This window comes from Strix uralensis, chromosome 1, assembly GCF_047716275.1.
Source record: "Strix uralensis isolate ZFMK-TIS-50842 chromosome 1, bStrUra1, whole genome shotgun sequence".
Classification (NCBI taxonomy): Eukaryota; Metazoa; Chordata; class Aves; order Strigiformes; family Strigidae; genus Strix; species Strix uralensis.
In genome coordinates, this window is record NC_133972.1 from 128675671 (window position 1) to 128699926 (window position 24256).

Sequence of the window (24256 nt, forward strand, 5' to 3'; positions counted from 1 at the left end):
TACACCTCCTCAAAACAGGCAAAGATGGCCTACATGTGCTCTGTCTAAAAAACCCTTCTCCTCTCTATCACTGAAATTCTTTAGATGAAGTAAGTGTATCAGTATCATTATCAGTATTATAAAGATCTCTTTATGAAATAAAGTAGTCTGACAGCATGAAGCAGCTCAGAAATGCCCAGCTGAAATAAAGGCATTCTTTGAGGATCATGTTCCCAAGTCTGGTCTTGCCTGTGTGCATGCAGGTGCTATGACTATGTCTTTCCCCTCCACACAAATGCAGGAACAGAGAAACACAAGAACACTCCCAATTAAAAAGGCTACAGTGGTGCAGAACTCTAGGAGAGCAAAACCCGACAAAACAGCAACACAGCATCTGTATTTTTTTTTCTTCTTCCCCTAGCTGGTGTTCCTAGACAAATCACTGCTAGAAGATGAGTTTCACAGTGTCTGTATCTATCCATACCCACCGCTACCTACTGAAGTAGTGATTACAATACTGAAATAGCTAAAAGCTTTTCCCCTCTCATTTACCTTTTCAGGACTCTCAGCACTTTCTCCTGATAGTACTGATATTTTTCCAGCCTTTTCCTCCTCGATTTGCTCAAGGCATCTTGGATCCTGACTAAGAGCATTAGCCATAATGTGGTACGTAGTACCCATAAGAAGATTCTGGTTTCGGAAGGCCATTATATTCTTGCTAAGATAGTCAGATTTGGTATATTCTGTTGGAATTCAAAAACAAAAGGTGGTAATTTGACAACAAAGCCATTTGGTATAACACACAATGGGAAGCAAAGAGAAGGCTGTTACCAAGCAGGCAGATGGTTTTTAACACTGAGAGCATGCGTTCAGGACAACTCTGGTTCCGGCTGCAACTATGCGTAAAGCGGCAATAGGCATAATTCCACCTCACCAGCCAGTCTTCCCTCGTTTTGGCTTCTTTTCGTAGGTCTTTCAGAAGCTTCTTGGCAACTGAGAAGCTGTTCTGTATTCAGATTAAGACAGAATTTTCAGATCATACATCTGAAGAGGAAATAAAACTTTTCTGCAACCAAATTCAGAGATGAGAAGATTTAGGCAACACAAGTAAAGCTATAATAAAGATGAAGAGAGGGTCACTGCTTGTCAGGTCTCATTCAAAATCAAATTTGTGCTAATGGAGAAATTTAAAAAGAAAAAGAGAACAGAGGTTGACAAACTGAGGAAATTAAAATAATTCTATCTGCGTGACTAACTTGGCATTAACTGTTCTGCAGCATAAACACATATGGTGAATGTAACTTGGTTTATAATGCCATTAAGCAAATCACTTATGGTTGTGTTTCGATGAAAAGTTTCATATGAGTAATTTAAAGGAAATTTTATTTTTCATTTACTCCTTTAAGAAAGCGTACAGCAACACAGCACTAATGTTACATTTGGTTATTACACTGCTTAAAATAAACTCTTGTCACTGATTACAGATTTCTGCAGCATCTCAGAAGATGAGGGAGACCTCAACTCAAATATTATTTGTCTTGTCTCAAGCCTGAAATACCAAAGGCCCATCGAAAAAGGCTATGTTTCAGTCATTTTAACAGCCAGATCCAAAACAAAATTAAGTCACTTAGCCTTAGTTCTTTATATTAATGAAAACCATAAAAAAAAAAATCATAAAATGCTTCATCACTGCTGATTGAAGTAAATGATATTGATTCAATCTGAATTTGATTTGTTTTCTTGAACAGAAGAGATTATAAATAGAAAGCATAATGTTTGGTTGTAAGCATCCCTTCCATTAAAGACTGAAGCATTTCAGATACTTTATTTATCTGCCCTTTAGAGTGTCAGAAACCATCTGTGGATCAAAGGGGCCTTCAGGCACATATCCAGTAATGACAAATTATCATCAAGTTTGTAATTTACAATTATCCATTTGTTTTCTTTTGCTGTGGAACTGACTTTCTTGAACGTTCAAAATGTCCTGGACAGCAGGGTCAAAAAGAGACAAGGTCTACTCTGACAAAAAGGTGCCCAAGATCACCCAAGAGGCTTTTCCAGCTGCAGTTTCTATGTATTTTCTCACAAAATTGCAAGCTATCAGACAGTACAGTCACCTGTTTCCTGGCACTTTCTATCATCTTCATTTTCATGTTAAATTTGCAACTTTTAATCATTGAGTAAATGTCTTCACCCTGTTGATCCACTTCCATTTGGTCACCAGCACTGTATTCTTCATCCACCTCCATACTATCATTGGCCTGGTCACAGAGAAGTTTCTCCTGCAGTTTGTCAAGAAAGAAACACCTGCACAATGACAACAGGAGTACAAATCACTCCAGTATTCATCCAAGGGAATAAACATTAAAAAGTGTTGATCTGTCTGACAGTAAACAAAGCTAAGAAAAAACGGCAAGCTATAGCAATCACCTTTAGCAAGGGCTAAACATAGTCCTCAGTGTGGAAAGTCGTAACTGGGGACAGGTTGACCCTGAGAACATTCTACATCTTGAATTGATGAGATTAAGTATTAGAAAATGTCCATAATAGAGTGAGACTGGGGGATATTTTTGTTAGTTGTTCTTTTAAAATCATAGCTACAACCTCTAAGTTCACCAAGCCACTTGCATTCCAACTTGACAAAAGTGCAAACAAACAGGAGTCCCAATTATATAGCCTAAGTGCCAGGCTGTATTTTATGACAACCTGCAATTCAAATGTGTATCACACCAACACATGTAAACATTGAAATTTGTGTTGCAGAAGAGACCAGCAACCATACTCAACATTTGAATGGGAACTGTCATGAATCAATGCTAAATCCTTTTCATTCTACAACTAGTCCAATCTAATTTAATAGCATCTCTCATTATGCAGACTGTTACTCAGTGCAGAGGATAGCACTATAATCTGGAGTGGGACTTGGCACATCCTTTGTCACTATTTTAAGATGATATAGAGGTTTTCTAAAAGAACATGAAAGTGATTAAGACACCGACTACCCTTCAAGTCATAAATGTTTTGAGACTTTGTAAATGAGTAAGACATATCATGTATTCTGCCTAATATTTAACTGCAACAAGCTCTTCTGTAGCCATGCTTTCCTGACACTAAGAGATAATAAAATCAATTACAGAGCACAGTGGGTATCAGCAGAGCTGCTAAAGTTGTCCCCCAGGAAAGGAGAAAAAAAAAAAGAAAAAAAAAATCTAGATTTGCACTGGAGGAATGGATTAGGATGAAGACAGATACCATGGGGAGGACAGAAATCTTTCAAATTTCAATAAGTAATCCAGCCTCTTTGGAGCTAATCCGAAGGAGTCTCCAGAGAGCCTTTGTTCTTTCTAGCAAGTCACACAACACAAGTCTCTAATTACAGCACTGGTCATTAACTTTCCTATAAATGCATGAAGCACTGATAGTGACAGGGGTGGACTTCTTTTGTACACTCCCTAACTGCCTACAAAGTAGGTAAGTATTTTTATTTATAACTGACTGGCATTTTGGGTGGTGTTTCATTGAGCTGAATGGAGCTAATCTACTCAATTACAAGTGGATGTGTTTAAGGGCTGCTGAAGTGGGCTAGCTTGCACAGTGCATGTAGTCAGTGATGCAAGAAAATGCCTAAACTAACAGTTATGTTTCCCTATCAAAATATGGTTTATTCCCTGTCCATTTCTCAACCTCCTTTTGCTTCTCACCACAAGTTAGTCACACAAAAACCAGTTATACCGATAAGGCTGTTACAATGGTTAAAAATACACTAGATCAACAACCCCCTCATCTGAAAACAAGCAGCATCAGAAAAAGCACCTCTCGGAACTCAACAGGCAGACAGAACTAAAACTAACCCAAGAATGTAATTTTACCGATTTGTAATGATATCATCCCAGATGTTCATAGGATCTATTTTAGCATCTGGATATCTGCTTGTCCAAGTTCTGAGAAGTCTCTTAAGGGAAGCCTGTGAAGCTAAGTTACCTAGAAATAATTAAGAATACTTTAAATGCATCTAAATCCAAACAGCATGAAAAAGGCCTAATCCAAACAGTCCAACATTCAAAGCAGAAAACTGCAATAAAACAACCCACTTGCATTTCTGGGCTTGCATTAAATACACTGCTTGGTGATCATATTGCTTTTGTTTATTGCTGAAGCACAAGAGATTCAATAAGGACATCAGTGTCAACTGTCACTGGGAATCACTGCTGGGTAGGTACCTTTCCATAGAGGAATATGCTGTAATATAGTGGAACTTTTAACTAAATTTAATATATAATTCAGTTTATGCAACATGAATTTGTATTTCACACCTACCTCAGTAGCTATAAATTATATACCCCACCCATCTTTTATCTCTGCTAACCACTATTTGCTACCAAAGTGACCCCAAAAAAAATCTTAGTTTAAAATTATTACTTACACTTTTAAAAGACATATTTAACTCAACACAATAGCTAGGCTAATAAAACTTTGCAATAGAACACAGAATTACCGTCAGGCCTATCTTATACAACTGCAGTAGTTCTTACTGTCAAGAAGACAGTAAGTAGTAATTCCAGAACTATACTCCTTCAAACAAGAGTTCAGTCCTTTAAGTGTGGAAACAGAAATTCAAAGTCAGGAAACCATGATTATTTAACACAATGAAAGGAAAATTGCTTAAGAAAAGCAAAAAAAAAAATCTTTACTTCTCTTGGTCATAAAATTGATGAAATCCTGTATTTCTGTCAAAGCTTGTACAGACTGCAGTTTGGTCATTCGACTTTGATATAACAAAGTATCAATACTGGAATAGCTCTGAAAATAAAGGGAGACAGTGGAAGATTTCATATACAGAATTTACAACATGGTTCTAGTCAGTGCTCCACAAACTATTTATATCTGATGCTGCTATATATTGTGCTCTACAACCCAACCTTTTACAAGTAATTCAATAGCCTGTAATCTGAGAGCAGCTCTGCTTTGGACAAGCATAGAGGCATATTCTAGCTGCAATTTTTGTCCTAAGTTTTAGGATAGCCCTACAGTCTAATCAACGCTTGGTAACGGATGGAACTTGTAACCTCTCAATGTAATACTCTCTTTTCAAGTTTATTCCAGGGACAAGAGGCTTCTGAAAAGATGAATGAAAAAAACTTTCTATTAATCTGCACTATTACCCTGAAAAATTTCTAATACATAAAATCAGCAAAATAGACCAGATTAAAATAGGAGGATGCACTCTGCTGGCTGGCTCACATCTCATCACTGCAAGCACTGAATTCAAAGGAAGTTTTGTCATATGATTGGAAAGTACCTAAACTTCATTGTATTTGGGCAAGTATTTCTCTCGAGTAACAGCAGCAACAGTTTTATTGTTCCATGAGTTATACAGAAAAGTTATTATCAGAGATAGCAGAGATTGTTACCTGCATGAAAATCTGCATGCCATTGCTAATGTAGTATTTGGCTCTGTCAAAATCATCTTGCAGGATGTAAAGGAGACTAAGCTCTTGGCTGTAATGCATTTCTATAATGGCTTTCTTCTGTTCTGTCTTCATTGCCTCATCAATAAAAGTTAGCAAAGTCTGGTCATTTTCCCCACTGAGCAGTAACTTCAACTTACTGCGTATTATGTAGGGCAGATATGTTTCCTACAAGGTGAAAATACACTCTTTATTTCTAGAAATGGCATATTACATGATTTTTTGTTATCAGTGGCAGATCCAATAAATATAAAAATAGTTAATGGTTTTCTTATACGTTTTTCCCTTTAGACAAATTCCAATTTTGTAACAAATCACAGAAGTCTTTTCTGATAGGGTCAAGAAGCTGTTAGCAAATTCTACCAGTTTCAAAACCAGTAGTTTGGTAACTCTTAAAACATGAAACAAATAAAAGCAATAAAAGCAACAAAAACACTTCAAGAAGATGATGACAATAAAGCTGGTCCTTATATAATCAGTCATAGACTCAAGCTAAAAATTAAACATTGTAAAAACAGCAGAAGTAATTGCTTCAATTATTTGATGTATCAGACTCTCTGCTAGCTTTCATAATAAAACTAACCTAAATAATGCAATTTATTTCTACCCACAATCACATTACTGTAGTACATCCCTACAGAGATGAAACAGTGCAGTATCAAGGAAGTGATTTCTAAACACCTGATAAAATGGATCATTCCATGTTTTGCTTAGGTCTGGAGGTTTTCCACTATCGATATTAACAGTAGCACAATACTCCAGAGACTTCCACTCCGTGAGGTGGTCATAGCATTCCAGAGATGCAAGTTCCCAGAAATCCTTCTCTGCTTCTGTTGGCTCTCCATCTTGCCAGTCTTCTTGAGAGAGTGCCTAGGGAATGAATTTGAGGTGGAGGAAGGTGCTCAGCTGGAATCTGACACTAGTTTCAATTCTAAGTCACCAGGAACCTAACAATAGTTTATGGTCTCAAAAATACCTATCCATTTACCAAAGGTACCATTAAATGCAGAAAATTCAAGCTTCTCAGTATTTATATATAAATTCATTTCAGGTAGCCATCTTTAGTAAACCTGCATTTTCAAAGAGCAAAGACTTTAAAAGAAGGTTAAAGAGATCCTTCTTCATTTTTACCCACTATAACTCAGATTTTCTTTGGCATGAACACATGCAGTTTTCTCTCTTGGGTGGTAGCGTGCCCACGGCATTTTACTTGTCTGCCTAGGTGACTGCACATGTGAAACTTTGTAACAAACAGTAAACTAAGTTTCACACTTTCTGCTCTGTTGTGACTGCTCATCTGCGCCGGTGTCTTTACGGACTGAACTATCAATCAAAGAAAACACAAGGGCATTTTAAACAACATGCTGCTTCTCAAAATGTTTCATTTTGACTTATTACTTTTAAGTCATGAGAGATTTATGAAACAAACAAAAAAAAAATCTTGCTGTCATTTTACCTCATCATAATATTTAGCTGCTTCAGCGTAATCACTCCTTCCTTCTGCCAACAATGCCTTCTGTGTAATTTCCTTAGTCCCAATCTTACCACTGAAAATGCCACGAAGGACATCATAATCCCCAAGAGATCGGTAGAGCCTAGTAAAATTGAAAAGGGAAATCTTTTAATTAGCTGAACAGAGGTATATCAATGCAAACATAAGCTATTTCAATTCAATAAGGAATAATACTACTGGGTTTTAATAGCAAAAAATTTTTTGGTATTTGTTATATAAGATTATAAGTATATATTTAACTGGATAGACTTCATCTTATAGGGTAATACCTGAACTGTGGAAACTCCTGTAGTTGAAAAACTATGAACAAGATCTTTTTCAGCAGTCTGACAGTATCATCAGAGTGCACAGCTGTTAAGTCTAACTGCTCTAATTGAAAGATAGTAATTAACTGACAAGAAATTAAAAGCACATCTAATTCTAAATGAGGGAAAGTGAAAAAAAGAAATCTCTTAAGTCATAAAGGCAGAGTTCTTCACAATCCAAATCTAAATGGGAGTAAATAAGTCTCAAATAAGAATTTACTTAGCAAGTTCAATCCATCTGATCATGTCTGGGGGAAGCTCTGTCCTCCCACGCATACGCTTGGCCGGGGGCTCCTCCGGAGGGGACAGAGCCATCAGGGCTTGCTCCAGAAGAAGGATGCCCACTGGCTGCTGTAAACTTGCAAGGCAGCTCGTGCTCACATTAGCTGAATCCAGTTCTAGTAGCTCTCTGTGCTGGTAACTCATTTCCTTTTATAAAGTAAAAGAAAACAACAGGTGTCTACTTGGCCCAAACAATACCGATATTTACCTTTTACAGATCACCTACTTGGCATCCTTTTTCTTACAGTGCAAGCTTTGGAAATAAGCTGTTAAATCACCAGAAGTTCCCATCTCTGGGAAAACTCAAATTTTCTCCTCTGTGCTGTTGCTCTTCAGACAGAGGACAGTAGAGAATAAACCCTCTACTTTATCTGTCTTCAGGGCACAGGACAACTCTCTCGACAGAAAGACACAGGAAGTGGGGGACAGGTAGATGGACACAATCACAGCCTCAATCTTCCTTTCCATTTCTTCGCAGCATGGTACCTGCTACAAAACAGCTGCATTTCACCTAACCTATTGAGTGGTGCATCCCTGCCACAAGCCAAAGGTACAATTAACCATGATGTCTTCTCTGAGCTGGAGAATCCATACACTTACCCAGTTTTAGCACACCACAGCTTCCTATTAGACTCATTTAGTACCATACTCATCTAGTCCTGACTGATTTAAAAACAAGATGGTATTTCTAGCAGGTCTTTATTGTATTTAACATTAGTTCAACTACAGAATAACATCTTTTTCATGGATAAACATTCTTGTTTAGCTGAAGGGTTTTTTTGAAATACTTAAATCATTATCCCAAATACAGGTAAATATATCAAGAAAGTAGCAGAGAAGCTTATTACAGTCAGGGTTATTTTTTGGGTTTTGGTGGTTGTTGGGGTTTTTTTCACTTAAGAACCTAAAGGAAAGTTGCAATAATATCTTAACCAAACAGGAATAAAAAATATCTACAACATGGAAGAGGGGTAATAGAACTTTCATGACAAGAAACAGCACCGAGTTTTAATTTTTGCCCTAAAGTTTGATTCTTGCAACACAGTATGTTCAAGGATACTAAATGAAAAAAAATTGCTATTTGAAAGTTGCAACTGGAGACTGAAAACAACCAACCTACACTTCTTTGATAAACAGCCACCACCATAAAAACTGCAGAATAGGGATGTGGCATAAGCAAACTCATTACACAATTTATACAATTGAGACTCTCACACCAATTAACTTGTACTCAATAAAAAAAAAAAAAAAAGAGAGAAAGAACAGCTTCTTGTAGCCTCCTGACTTACAGACCAGGTGGATCCAAGGAGGGGTCAGCATATGCTTCACCTGCTACTCAGGCAATTTCAATTAGTAGTTTCTATCAAAGCTGCACTTGTGCCCCAGACACTCCTTATGTACAGGCACACATTTCTTAACTGCCAACTTTTAGGAGTTACATGAGGAACACAGGGCCAACTGTACAATCTAAAAAACTTAAGAATAGCTTTGCTAAGGTAAGACCAAAATCCCTTTCTCTGAGATGCCTAGGAAAAAGTGTAAGAACTGTGCAAATATAACTGTATGTCCAGAGAATGAATATCCTCCCAAACTCACAATTTACAGACATTGTCCCACATCAAATAAGGTATCTTTTTATTTAGTGCATTTTGGTGACTATTCGATCAGTTATTTTCTGAAAGCAGCAGGAATGTTCCTTATTCCGTATGCAATGTGTGTTGTCTTTACTTGCACCACATGTTCCAAGATTAGGATGGATGGCTTACAGGCCTCACAGGCCAGGTATCTCCATGGAGTCTATGTAAACTTTTGTTGTGCGGTTAATGTTTTTCTTCGTATTCAGCTGGTTTTTAATCTGTCTTGAAAGTCAATCCCAGAGCCTCACAGTCAAGTTTAAGATTATACCTGTAGACAAACCCAGCTCCTTTTATCACCAAGTTACTCTCCTCATGTGACTTGAACCTGTAGAAGGCTAAAAAGCCAAACAATGAGAAGGAGACAGCAGTGAAGCAGGAAGCCTTTCTGAAACAAGCCAGTATTTATTATACTGTTGGTACACAGGAACCAGAAGCTGTATTTCCAAATGGCCAAGCCACTAGGACAGCCTTTGTGAGCCAAATGACAGGCTTGGCACTGTGTGCTCTTGCTCACCCTCTCTCTGCGCTCTCTCTCGTGATCAATATGAACTCTATTCCCTGTTCAGGAAAAGAATTCCTCTCACTGTTATGCAGGATGCTCAAATACACAGGCTGAGGCTTGCCTTTGTACTGCTGCTGTTTTGTTATTGAATGGGGACAGCATTGTAACAGTATCTCATCAAGACTAATTTTAACTTACCTATTTTTTCAGTTTTCATTTACATTTATTGAGAAAAAAAGAAGCCTAACACAACAGTGTTATTAATAGGGTCTAACAGACAGCAAAATTCGACACAAAGAAAATATCAAGACAGAGAACCAACAAATGCAGTGTCAAGAGGGAATATTAACAGATAGCTATTGTGAGATGCTGGCTCAAAAAATACCAAAACAGCCCAGAAAAATCCCCATAGCATTTGACCTTTTATGCAGCTGCACAGAAAAAAGTAAACAAGAAATTACGTTTTTTCAGATGTGTAAATACAAGTACTAAGAACCAAAGTTTGTCACTGTTTAAAAAGCTAGTCCAAACTAGATATTTATCTGTATTACGAATGACATCTACTGTCACAGCGTATTTAAATTTCTGTAAGAGAAAGAAGCAGCCATTATTCACTACTCAAAAAAAAAATATTTTGGAGACCCACAAATCAGATGCAACATTAAGATCAACACAATTGACAAGAAACATTAAATACACTGACAATAAGCATGTAACAGGTACTTGGACAAGTTTTTTTTGTGTCCCTGAAAATCAGGTTAAAAGATGAAGTTCACAATCTATTCCAGGTCAGTATACTCTCATAGCAGAAAGGCTTGTGTTTCCTTTCCAGTGAAACAGCTGTAGTGCACACACTCACCCTTTGGTGGGAGTGAGTCCTTCCCTCATTACTGAAAACCCCCAGACAATTGCTTCAGGGGACTAATTTGAAAAAATAAATAAGAGAGGCTAACAACAAACAGTCTGACAGCTACTGATATCCTCAAGGCATCAAAGTATTCCTCAGTAAGCACTTCCCAGAAACAGGAAGATAAGCACAGGACACCCATGTAACCCTTTCAATTGTTTCTGTGGCTTTCATTTAAAATCAAGTCTCTTCTTGTTACTGATGCAATTAAAACATTAAAAGATGACTCAAACTCCACAGATCAGAAACTGTAGAAACCTTCAAAAATCAGTTCAGAGGCATGAATTACTTTGTTCACCTTAACAAGAGTCACTTGAAATATCCATTTGGTTAAAAACCCTTTTTCCATCTCTGTGTAAATTCTAGTAACAGTATTTAACCTTCACTACCACTGGATTTATCACACATTCAAACAAAGACATTATATTCAGTTACTTTCATGACACATAGCAGGGTTTACCTGGATGCACGCAATGAATGGTGGAAAGTAAGACAGGCTCATATTCAGGAAATTATTAAAGTTGTTCAGCAGCTTCTGGCTGATGGCTTTTTTCTCAGAAGGAGTTTTAGACTTTTCTACCTCATGAAAAATTCCACCAAACAAACTGCTGAAAAGCTGCTTGGCAAACGTTGGATCTTTCTGTAAATTACAACAAAAGCAATAAAGCCACTGAATTTTACTGTGACACAATAAACTAATGAATAAAATTAAGAGATACAACCCACCCTGTACCTAATCCCTATGTGGACACTCTTTGGGAGTGGAATAATTAGTCTGGCTTACATCATACCTATGCCAGGAATTACTGTACTACCCATTCAAACCCCACCTTAATTCTTCTACATAAAAAACCTCCAAGACAATGTAGGTTTCAGGCCAGTGTTGGTGGAGAAGATGGAATTTACAATTTTCACATATTCACAATTCCCACTACAGGAACCAGACACCCAATATCATCTTACAGAAATCACTGTCAGTGAAGAGGGTTTCAAGAAAAAACAGAAGACATCAATGTGTGAGGAGACCTGGACCTAATGTTGAGGCAGCTAACACAGAGACACAGACTGTCTGTACAGACAGACTGTTCCATCTGAGATTTCAAGGCTTTTCTTCAACCCAGAAACACATTTGTGTGTGTAACATAATCCTATGCATCCTGGTCTGTTATGGGACTAAAGTTTCATCTAACTCTTGATCTAATGCTATTCAGATAACTCATAAGTGTGCTACTTCCTCCTTTTACACAGAGATAAGGGACCATCAAAAGAATTTAAATACAAAGATCATCAGGAACACTCTGACTTCCCAAACAGTGTAAAATGGGATAGGCTCAGCCTATAGTTTCTATTGCTCTCAGGTAGGAAAAGGAATATTGGTTCAACTTTACTGAGTAGTCCAAGTCCAGTCTTAGCCACAATAACTTCATTTGTATTTTCAGAATTCCCCTATGCCGTATAAAAGAATAAAAATGGCTGTTTTGTTGCTGTACAGTGGATATCCTTTGCAATAATGTCTGTAAAGACCACCACCATCTGTTTCTCAAGCAGAGGAACCCAAAGACAATGGACAACAGCTGATGTCTCAGGTCCTCAGAGTTCAACTCAACTGCTCAGGTGAGGCAAGTTACAAGGCATCTTGTCTTATCACTGCACCAGCCCAGGGGTAGGAAAAACACTCGTTCAAAACAGGCTCTTTAAATGCATATCACAGCAGCTGACTACAAAACAAAAAAATCAGTTCTGAAAGCAGTTGCTCAGCTACATGTCATCTTTCCTACAAGAACAGAAAACTTCATAAAAGAACTTTGAAAAGCAGACAGACCTGGGCAAGGCCTTGTAAAGGGGCAATGAGACTGTAGTATTCAATCTGGATGTCAGGAAGGTCTCCTACTCGGTAACTTCTGTACAAAGTAACCTGGGCATCATGCTTCATCTTCAGCTCAGATTTCATCTCCTGAAACGCATTGTTCATGTTAAAAAAAATAAAATCATATTACTTAGAAAAAGCTGTATCCAGATAAGACAAAATAAGCAAGAGCATTTCTCAAGGGTTTTATAAACTTTTGCCATAATTATTAAACAAATACATTTTCTGTATTATGGTTAAACCCAAAATTATTTTAGTCAATTAAAAACTCTGAAGTCTGGTTCATAGACTTACTTCAGCCATTAACTTTTAATAGTAATGCCTTGTAGTTCCTGCTTCCATACAGGCAGTATTTAAGCCACTTTTAAAGAAAATGATTATGACTGACAGCTACTGAGCTGCTATGGTTTGATAAGTTACTGTCTGCCAGCAGAACACCAGTAGCCCATAATATGTTGGTTCTCAGCCTGGATGCAATGTAAAATGAGATTCCTAAAGCTAGTGGTTTATTTCACACAGTGGGATGGGGAGGTGAAGGAAGGATGAGCCTGGCAGAACTGATTCCTAGTAAAACTTAAACCAAAACATAATAAAAGTGTTGTAAACTGCAGTTGTTAAATAGCTGCCCTGCCTTTTGCTGAGGCTTAAAGGAATACATTTAGACTGAACAAGAGCTACTACCACATATAGACAAAAACCTATCTCTTCCACTGCCTTTCTTCCTTTTCATAGCACTGATTTGCTGTAAGGAAATCAGCAGTAAGTTTAGAGGCTGCGATTTTAACTACTGCCATTACCATTTAAACCAGCAGACAATGGCTGAATATACGTTGGTAGAATGGAAGAGGGAAACAGAAGAAAGCTTGAAGATTTTTTTTCTCTTACGTAAACCCTTTGTCATTTTGCTCTTTGAGCCCATTTTTCTTCTACACAACTTCAAAGGGATGATTTTCAAAAAAGTTTCAAGAGAAATATGCTGGTAGAAATTAGGACTTTGCTAAAGCTATTTCCAAATACTTTCTTGCTCAGGACCTAACTTTTCCTGGTTTGCCCCATCAGGTATAGTATTAATGCAAGTCATCGAGTTCCACATGTGTTTATGTGCAACAAATCTCTTGAAAAGTTTAAGGGGTCCTGACAGCATTCATAGTCTCTTCTGGTCTTTTATTGTGGAGTATCACAGGGGGTTTTGTTGGCTGTATTTGGACTGTCATACAGAAAGCATTTACAGGTTCTCTCTTGCAGGGTGGGAGGAAATGGTAGCTTTAGCCTGCAAGTAAATATAAATTGGCTAAAATAGGTATTTGTGTGGTTCTTCCAGACATAAGTTCTGTTTACACAGTTGTCTGCAGCTGCAAAGAATTATAAGAGTGTCTCAAACAGGTAGCTCTCAATCCTGGGTTCCTTTGCTCTTGGTCTAACTGCTATCATTTTTGGACAATAATGTATGTTATTTTTAGTAACATGAACCTCTGAAAAACTGTTACAGAGATTAAAAATACTTAAACTTATTGTAAGTACATAACACAACCAGGAAACCCACATAGTAATAAGTTTCTGGCCTTGATAAACACTCAGCAAATGATTACTACTGACATTCCTTCAGGTTAAAAGTACTCAACAGTTCTGGTTAGTCCACCAGCTGTATCACATTTTTGAGTTCACCTTCAGACATTGGATAATGTTCTCCAACTACTTCTGCAGAGTACTGTAGCTTCAAGGCTCCTAGTTTCAAGTATGACAATCATAAAGAGCTTCCCATAGCTGTTAGGGACTTCCATCACATAAAATCACTTCATACACATTAAAGGGGTAAACGGGAAGTGTTAATCATCCAGCTCTTTTCTCACTCATGCCAGGTAACATCATTTAGCTTTAAGCACTTAAATAGCATGATTTCCAAAGAAAACCTTCTAAAGCTCTTAAAGTAGCAACCAGTATCTTACACCTACCCTTTCTTCACAAAGTTACTTCTAGAGATGAAGTACAAGACTGCAAATGGCACTGGGACTTAAGGGTTATTTGGAATGACAAACCTTTTCTCTTTTCTGTTCGGCCACACCTTTTCTAGCATAAATCAGACTGAGCTTCTCTTGGTCCTTCAAGAAACGTCTCCGCAGTCTTAGAATTTCTGCTCGTTCTTCTATACCTAGGGAACACACGATCATGTCCACAGCTTTTCCTTTCTGAAGCAAACTTCAGATTTAAGGCAAGAGCATCATATAATAACAAACACCATCTTTGCATTTACTAGCTTACCAGCTAGTCTTCTAGGTTTCATATCCAACAACTCAATGCAAAGGCCTTTCAACAAGATGGCAAATTAAAACAAATTAGGTTGTTCTTAGAAAAAGAGGCAATAAACATTTATATAAATACTTCAAGCACATCAATGAGGTATAATGGTCAAACTACTGTATTGGGAAAAGCACTAATATTAATGAACAAATTTGCCCCGCATGACAGATTTATTTCAAGCTCTCAAAGGCAAGTATGGCATTTGCAGCATATTCCATAAAGTATATAGCTCCCTACATAAAAGAGGTGCTAAATATATTCAAAGATTGTGTAATAATAATATAGTACTATATTTTTAAAGTTACTATTACAGAACTGTCACTGGATCAACTCCTGCTCAGGACAGTCATGGAGAAAGGCCACTTCAGTCCATTTCCTGGGAAAGAAGAGTGAGCAAACAAAACCATACCACTATAATTGGTATTTTCCTGGTAGAAGACCAGGGACTGACTGAAAGGTAGACTGACCTCTCTGTTTCTGCAGTTCAGCATGGTTCATTCAAAACTGCCCTGAAACACCTTTCAGGTATTCAAAAGGTCAATCTTTATACCTCTCTGCCTGAACTTCTATTCCCAACCTTCCACTCAAAATTTTAATGACAAGGTAGGCAAGGATGAATGGGGAGGAAATGGGGAGAAGGAGCTTAAGTCATTCCAGAACAGTACTGATATTTTTCAGTACTGGGTGGATGAAGGAGCATTCTCAGAAAATAGCAGGTAATTCTAACAACATATTGCAGTATGTAGTAGACCATGTCCACACAGCTGAAATGATTTGGAAAAAAAATATGTTTAAAGAGGCCTTTTCTTTAAACAGATAAGCAGTTAAATTTAAAATAGAAGGGACAGAACTGTCTGACATTCATGCTACCATCATCTTAGGGAGAGGTAGGAATGCAAAGATCACACTGGCTGGTTTCTTATCCAGTCAGTTCTTTTGTCTAGTAACATATAGTTTTGTAATTCCTAGCATAATTCCAGCTTTTTGCCACACGTTATGTATTACCACACACTCCTGGAGACAAAATCTCTCAAGCTGGACCTTAATTACAATGTCTCAAAGATAACGGACTGCCAGCCAAATAACTGACAAAGATGGTCTATAAAAATGTAGTGTTTATATAGAAGTTGCATTATAAGGCTTACAGACCTTTAGTTTTGCTGTCCACCTCATCTCCAGGCAAACCCAACCTTTTTTTCCCAAAATCCGGCCCCACTGGTTTAAAGGTTGCATGTTTAAATTTTTCACTCCGTTTGTTAACCAACAGCATGGATGAAGAGAAGGATTCTGAGGATGAAGGAACTGTATACTCTGCCAATGTGTCAATGCTACTTCCAGTCAGCCAATTAAAAGAACTTCTACCACCTGTAAAAGAAATGATACAAAAGCTGTAATGTATCCACATATAAATCAACTGAAAACATCTAGGAAGCAGGTCATTTTCCTCCACCAAAAATATAATTTTCAGTGTTTATGGGCAGAACAGGTTTCAAGCTGCTAGGTAAGAAACAAACTTCTTTTACATTAGGCAGAACATAAAATATATATGAGACTAATAAAAATGCAACTGGATGTTTTTTCTCATTATGCAAAAAAAATTAAAAAGCCCTTGAAAACAAAATATTTAATGCATTTACACTTTTAAATTAAAAATTCACATGCAACAGGAATGAAGAGAATGCAATCATTGCTATAGCAAACAAGAAAATTTCTGAAGACACTGGTCTGGACTTACCAACATGCTGGGTAGGTGTAAATTCATATTGCCGTTGGGTAGCCCTCACTCGACCACCAAGTGACCCAGAAGCAGAAAGGGATCTTTGTTGCGATAAATTCCTGTGGATATTCTGGGAAGCCTGAGTCTCCACAAACATAGGTGTGAGCACAGTACTTTGATAACGCCAGCTGGAATCAATTACAAAGTCCTATGAACACAAAAAGATTTTAATAAGAACAGTAAGAATGGAGGCTTTTTGCCTTCCTTCCTTCAGACAGGATAGCAGAAATTAAAGTACAGAATTTAAAGCATCATCTCAGGTACAGAAACAGAATTTGACTATTAAAAAAACCAAACACCACCAAACACATAAAAGTTCTCCATAGCTCAGCAAAAAAAGCTCACTAATTTGGACTGGTCAGGTCACCTGAGGACTGATTTACAGCTCTTGTACCAGTACTCCCGTTTCCTCACAAATTTCTCCAGCTTATGGTGCTTCTCTCCACCATCCTCTTCTTTAGGTACTCTACACGTCAGCTTTACTTGGTATATATAATTACTTTAATTAAATCTTTTTTTTTTTTTTTTAAAAAGAAAGCAAAATAATTGCCCCCCTCAAAATCAAACTTCTGATACAGTGTGTAACCCATGACTGTTGCAGCTGTTAACTATGGAACACAAAAAGGACTTTCAAAAAATCTCCTTCATTACGCTGTTCTTGTTCAAGTGGTAACTACATTAAGGAACAGAATTTGTCACATGGCTGCACACAGGATAACACATTACAATTCACCTGAAATTTGCATTCAGACAGTGGATGTTCAAATATTTTTCTGGAATAATCCGGGCTCTTGCTAGTCATTTCAAGCAGAAAATTTGTGATTAGACTCAAGTACTGTGTTTCAATCTTGGTGGAATATAAAGAATTTAACAATGACAGCATGCGATCAAGAATATTTGTGGGTAATCTTGTCTCATCACTCCAGAAATTCCTAACAATTAATCTGTAAAGGCAAGGAATAAAGTTATTCTTGGTTATCTGCAAACTGAAAATGCAACATTATTAAAAAAGTCAAGTTAAAAAAAGAATGACCACAATAAGACTATAGAGTCTTTAAGTAACCCTTTCATGTCACAGATCTTCCATTGAATTACACCAAATTCCTGATTCATCTGTCATGCTCTATGCCATTTGACTGATATTAAAGGTTTATACTCTGAAAAAATTATTTCTATTGGATTCTTTTCCTCTTGAAAAGTGCTACGGGTGGATAAGCACAGAGATCTCCTATACTACCTTTTGCTTCACCAAAAAATTTTTAAAAATCCACCATGCTCCAACATTTAACCTATTTTTGTTTGTTTGTGTATAGTGAGGGTCTTCTTGTTCAAAAACTCTAGAATATTAAAAGCAGAATTAGGTCTAACATACTGAAACAACTTCTCCACAGCTTAGAAGTTTGCTCAAAAGCTCTGTGCTTCACTTAAACTTGATATATCACTATGGGACACAAGTTTATAAATTAACTTATTGGAAGAAAAATAATGTTATCTCACTATTACTCTTTTATATGAAAATACTTTAAAAAAAACCTTTAAGGATCAACCCTTCTGTTATAAACAAAGAGCAAGCAATTTAGGGATTTGTTACTTCAGTCAGTCATCACAACACTATTTACTCACTGCAGTTCAGCATTCTCATCAATTAGTCCTTGAAGAAGCATTTCTTTTGTCAGTTTGAGTATTTCCTGAGAGTCATCATCTGCTTGGCTTTCTGGATCACTGATGGTAGGAGAAAAATGGATTGTTTGAGAGAAGTTAACAGATGTAGTAAAATAAGAGGATGAGGATGGTGGGAGGAAAGGAGGAACATGCCCTTCTCATAAAAATCTCAAATTGGCATGACAACACTACATTTTTTTTCATGTGAGGTCTTCATGGCCAAAAATTCATGTCTCTCCACTACTTAAAAAAGAAAAAGCAGAAAACTAAGAAATACATGTTAGGTATTTATTACAAAGGCCAAATAGAAGTAATTCTGATTTTGGAAGGTTAAAACTGAGAAAAAGGCAGAGAATTAGCTTTTCCCAAGTGACACTGGGGTAAAAATTGCCTGTACTTTGTCTTCACAATAATTATCCACTCAAATAGTTATCTTCAGAAAAAGCACATAATAGAACCCAAGTAACTTAGATGATTCAACAGCAACCTGCTTGTCAAACTGAGTACATGCCTGTTCCCTACTCTAACGGGTCAAACAGAAAGAACATCTTTATACTATCAGGTTGAAGGGATCCAGTTCATGCCAAAGTGCCTTAACACACCTTCTACTTACAAGTAAATTTCTCTAGTGTACAATTCTTACTAGTTACAAATTCTGACAATGAGAAAGAATGGGAACATGAGAGCTAAGACCTCTTATGCCATCATGCTGTGGTGATGCAACATCCTAGTTCTGGGCTAAAGTTCAGGTCTAAGTATTTGTCTCTTAGTGGAAGTGATAAAACTGCCACCAAAGGCCAGAGCTACTCAGGCAAACCACAGGTTCTACCCTTCTGAGAACTGGAAAATCCTACACCAGGGGACATGAAGTTGGAAGACAGTGTTACAAGCACTTTCACTCTGCCTGTGACAAACCGCTGAAAGACAGTATCTGCAGTGAATACACACCTGTAATTATCGTAAATCCACATCAGAATATCATACATGCGCTGTCGACATATTACAGAAGGGTGAGAAATGAACCCTGTCACTCCAGGAAGAAGTTCTTTAAGTTCGAGTGGTTTTAAATTAGACAGCATCTTGTACACTATATCTAAACAAACCCTTTGCCTTTCATCATCTCTAAAGAGAGAGGGAAAAAAAGAATAGTTACATTGCTTTTCTCTTCACTGCTACATACTGATCCTCTGGTTCTGTTTAAGGTCTTAGCAACAATGTTTGTTTTTGCATAAAGGGCTTTAGGTAAATACTTCTGAGTTCAACCTAAAAGAAAGAATATAACTAAACTAATACATACTACAGACATTCACATCCCAGTGGTGTTTCACCTTAACCCTATTTAGGGTTTTTTTGGTTTTTTTTCACAGTGAGCTAACCATCTTAATACTTAACTCCCAGATTCCATTAGCTCAAATTAGGAGAGCCGTGACCAAAAAGTGAAAATGAATTATAAATGCTTTTGAATGTAAAAATATTGTGGCAAGCACAGAAAATGTTATCAAGAAATTTAGACTGTGCATCCACATTTGTAATCACATGACCACTCACCTATGACTCATGATCTGGATAAAGTCTTTACTCTTTAACTGCAAGTGGAGATCAGGTACTTCTTCCGCCCGGTACATTATTACTTCCAGACAGTAGGTTTTCATCACACCATGAAGTTTGGGTATCAAAAATAATACTGCGTTCACAAACCTTAACATAACCAGAAGCCCACAAAGAAAAGCAAGTTATTTTCTATTATTCCTCTAAATCTACAATGAACATACCATGTAAATCACAACATACCTGTCAGCAAGAGGTGGAAAATTCTTAACTACTTTATTCAAGCATTGAATAAACTTATCCTGTTGGGTGTTCTGATGGTGTTTTAATTGTCTTACGACGCAATCATAAACTGGATCTTCAAGTACCTGAAAATGAGAAGGACAGTAAGACAAGCATAGCCATGAAATTCAATCACCTCAATTACACATAGTTCTGCTGCTGTACTGTTCGGTTCTAGTGCATTTTGCTAGGTAAGATCCACCTGCCTCATCTTGGCATTTATGGTGCTTTGTGGCTGCTGTACAGTGACGCCTGGCTGAAACACGATTGCTGCTTAAACCATACATTTGTGAGCTTCCTTTGATTGGTTTGGAACCAATGCCTTAATTTTGAAATACAAGTTGCTTAGTATGCTTATATAAATAATAAGTAGCTTCTCCTTCGGTATGGCAGATTTCCAATTAATGAGTACAAAACAATAGAAATTTTTAGTGAAAAAGGTGAAAAATAATCAGCAACTTTCACTTAGTGGCAAAGAAAGAAGCTGTGTATAGAATAAAATATTTGCAGCATCTTTGCTCATTTATTCAAGATACTGCTTATAATGGAACTTGGAAGACTGTGAAAGAGAAGACTGCAAGAATTCAATTTATGAAATAAGCTCTACAAACTGTGAAAGAACAACCAGAATGCAATTAAGTGGGGAAAGAAGCACGAATAGTAGAGATGGAAGTAAGAATAACCTACAAGGTCTGACTCGTAATTCACCTAGCCAATATCTTGGTATTTTTGTCTCCAATATCAGCTGCAGAATGATATTTAGAGGGAGCATATGAGCCTGGCTGCATTTTGTCCTCCTTTTTTCCTCATACAACCCAACATGCATGAGTCATTAGATTAGGAATCTTAGAGCGTACATTGTTGTCTATTGTTTTTAGAACCTGTTCATTGATTTTTTTTTTGTGTGCAAGAATTTGCCTAAATTCGTCTTTGAAACTGCTGATGCTATTTACCCCTAGAGCCTCTTCTAGCAACAAATTCCAGAATTTCACTAACTGTTGTGTAAAGAAGTGCTTCCAGCATCTGTCTCAAACTGATTTCTGTGATGATCAAGCACTATCCCCTAGTTATACTACTGCAGGATTGAGTAACAGTTTTGCATTCACCTTACTCACTACCTAGGAAATAACTGGATTCAAAATTAAATACAATACCTTTAAATTTTACATTAAAACTTGCAAGATATTAAACATCCTCAGATACAGATATTCAAAAGGTAGTCCCAAACCTCCCGACTTGCAATTTTTTTTTTCTTTTTAAAAACCCAACTTTGAATGACCATGCCAGTGTTGGGGGTTGGCAAAAGCTGAACAAAGCCTCAGAAAGAGCCCATTCACTGTCAGCTCCAAAATGGCAGGACAAAAACTCTGCACTTGGTCTACTCTTGAATTCTTTCCCTCTTGAGTTAGTATTTTAAACTTTTAACTCAATCAGTGGAACAAAGACTATTGAGTTTTAAATACATTTATTTTTGGAGCTTAATTGAGTAGTCATATAAAAGATGTACACAGAATTGAGACAGGAATGGTCAAACACACAATACAGTTGACTTACATTTTCTCTCTCAGCAATGTATTGAAGAGCAAGTCCCAACACTTCTGCTGCAGCTGCATAAACTTCTTTATACCTTAATAAGCCCATGTTGCTGGTCAAAGCCTGAAAATACCTAAAACAAAAGGAAGACCTGCAGGTAAGCCACTATTTCAGCATCCAATTTTAAACTGAACCAAAAACTCACCTGAGCTGCCCAGGCGAACAGCGACTGCTTTTAGAAGAGCTGAATACAGCACAACATGGATTTTCCACCTGCAGTGTCTCAAATACCTGCTTTGGCAATTCCTGACTCTTAATTCCCATGAAACTGCAACCCTGGGGCCCACTGTAAAAAAAGCTTACATCCTTCTAGATATTTTCCAAAATAAATGTGGTCTGCAGTTTGCAGCTAGAAAAGCATTACATCTGACAGACAATAGCAAAGGGATGATGGGACAAATGATTCCAATAAACGAACAATCCAGTTCCCATACTTCATGCTGATAAATTAGACTTGTTCTCTTTGTCTTAAGCTTTCATCAAAATCATTCACCAAAAAGCTGCATTTCTCACCTGGCACGATCTATTTCACACTTTGGGTCAAAAGGAGGTAAACTGTTAGCAAGAACAATTCCCAGCAGCTGAATTCCCACTGAATTGTCCTTTGTATCAGGGTCTCCACTAGAAAACTTTTCAAATATTAAACTGTTGGATAAAAACACAAAAGTAATGATACACATAAAACCCCCAAAATATACACATCATATCACTCAGTCTCTGTGTATATACAAGACATATACACACATACAACCCCACCAAAACCAGCAGAAAGCATTTATTCAGAAAGTAGTAAGTATTTAGTTTCAATGAAGAAGTCTTTGCAAAAAAAAAAAAAACCACCAAAAAAAAAGTCTAGAAAGAGACTGTAAGCCCACACAAATTCTCTGCAACAAGTTCAGGAGCTCAGCAGATCACAGAAGTCTTACTAAGAGTGCATCAATATTCAGGGCTAATAGCCCAAACTGCAAATAAAATGTAAGTCTCTGCAGTAAGTCTCCTGGGTTTTTTGCTGCTGTTGTAATCCTCTACATGTTTTCCCTGCCTCTCTCCTTGTTATTTTGCAAATTAAGTTACAGCCTTTGGAGAGTTCAGTTATGTAATTCTGCTGTCAACTCTAGGGACAAAAAGCTTACTACTGCAGGTGAATTTACCTTTTCATCTCCTTTGATAACGTTCACTTACATTCTTGAAATATTGATACAAGAAAGCAACTGCCTAAATGCTTACCTGTAAGGTATGGAGAGGCAGTTCTTCCAACACTCTATAACTGTCTTTATGATTTCCAGGTTGTGTCTGAACACAGCCCTTTTTTGATGAAAGGCATTCTTCATCAAGAATTCAAGCAATCTGTTAGCTAAAATCTCATCCTTAATATTCCCCTGCAGTGAATAGCAGCAAAAATAAACATAGTGATGCCAACATGAAGACATATACTGTTTTATGAAAGCAAGTAAATAAGTATTTTTGAAGTTAATATCTAAAAGAAACAGTGGACTGATGTAGAAAATAATTATAAGTGCATAATAACAAACTCACTCATTCCTTACCAAATAGTCACAATATTAATAAAAATGAATTTCACATTTCCTTACTTTGGGAGTGGTTACACTTGTCCAGGAAAGGATAGTAACTACTATTTCCACTACCATGTAATGAATCCCTTCACCTCCATTATTCCCAGAAACAACAAGCTGCAGCAATGGACCAAGCCACTGCTTTGCATAAGGTCGGAAAACCTATACAAAACAGGAGAATCAGTTATCAAGTACATATTATCCAACTACTCAATAACCTGTTTTTCAATAATCATTACAGATAAGACTGCTAAATCAAACTCATCACTTTTCTTAACCTCTGAAGCAACAACACAAAAATTTTAAAATAACTTTTTATTTTAAAGTATCCATAACTATATTCCTCACTTCTGCTTAGAAACCTTTAACCAAGTATTCACATAAAGTTAATTATTTCACTAAGGCCCACATAATACAGCTCTCATGCCGAAAACCTGTCCCTAAGGGATTTGAAAGAGTATGACATTCATCTACCCTTCCACTTCAGTCAGCTTTACTAAGAAAGTAGCATTCAGTGGGTAAAAAGTTTCTTTAATTAATTCTGAAATACAACCTTTTTGTAGTTTGGATTTAGAACATTTCAAATATTATACTTTGAAATCACTGGATGAAATAGGATGAGAATGTTTTACCCAAGAATGAGAGTTAGAAAACCTTTCTTCTCAGGTAAAGACACATTATGCTATCTCAGTATCTTTCTGCAACAAGAACATCATTTAGCTTGAAGGGTTTCCAGAAGACTCATCTGTGACCATTAAAAAACCATCGCATTTACTTCTGCAAAGATGGCAAGCATAATCAGCCACAGTCTTGCCCAGTATCAATGAATCAATTACTTATAGTTTACAGAAGACACATATTGTGGACACCTTCCACTTACAGAAGCAGAGTCTGGGAGAAAAAATATTTATATTACATTCAAAATACTGTCACAATCTTGAATTTTGGGCTATGAATGTCCTCCCTTTTATCATGGCAAAGTACTCAATTTGAATGCCCCAAAAGTCTCAGCTGGGTAAAGTATTTTACCCCACAAGAGTTCTTACACAGTTGATGTTATAT

At 37.0% G+C, this 24256-nt stretch overlaps 1 protein-coding gene across 2 annotated transcripts in view; it reads right to left on the reverse strand.

Annotated features, from left to right (window-relative positions):
• Positions 1–24256, reverse strand: part of PRKDC (protein kinase, DNA-activated, catalytic subunit) — an 87773-nt gene that overhangs the window by 19874 nt on the left and 43643 nt on the right. For both annotated transcript variants that reach the window (XM_074880744.1, XM_074880754.1), the window contains 23 exons: positions 23213–23356; positions 22848–22999; positions 22134–22265; positions 21582–21693; positions 19989–20113; positions 19746–19895; positions 19146–19319; positions 18159–18257; positions 17269–17479; positions 16494–16683; positions 15908–16123; positions 14497–14609; positions 12416–12547; positions 11054–11233; positions 7486–7694; positions 6904–7042; positions 6129–6317; positions 5391–5615; positions 4671–4779; positions 3849–3960; positions 2097–2286; positions 811–985; positions 532–722 (listed from right to left, as the gene is read on the reverse strand). In XM_074880744.1, coding sequence (XP_074736845.1) covers positions 532–722; positions 811–985; positions 2097–2286; positions 3849–3960; positions 4671–4779; positions 5391–5615; positions 6129–6317; positions 6904–7042; positions 7486–7694; positions 11054–11233; positions 12416–12547; positions 14497–14609; positions 15908–16123; positions 16494–16683; positions 17269–17479; positions 18159–18257; positions 19146–19319; positions 19746–19895; positions 19989–20113; positions 21582–21693; positions 22134–22265; positions 22848–22999; positions 23213–23356 — 3669 coding nt within the window. The remainder of the gene's footprint in view (positions 1–531; positions 723–810; positions 986–2096; positions 2287–3848; positions 3961–4670; positions 4780–5390; positions 5616–6128; positions 6318–6903; positions 7043–7485; positions 7695–11053; positions 11234–12415; positions 12548–14496; positions 14610–15907; positions 16124–16493; positions 16684–17268; positions 17480–18158; positions 18258–19145; positions 19320–19745; positions 19896–19988; positions 20114–21581; positions 21694–22133; positions 22266–22847; positions 23000–23212; positions 23357–24256) is intronic.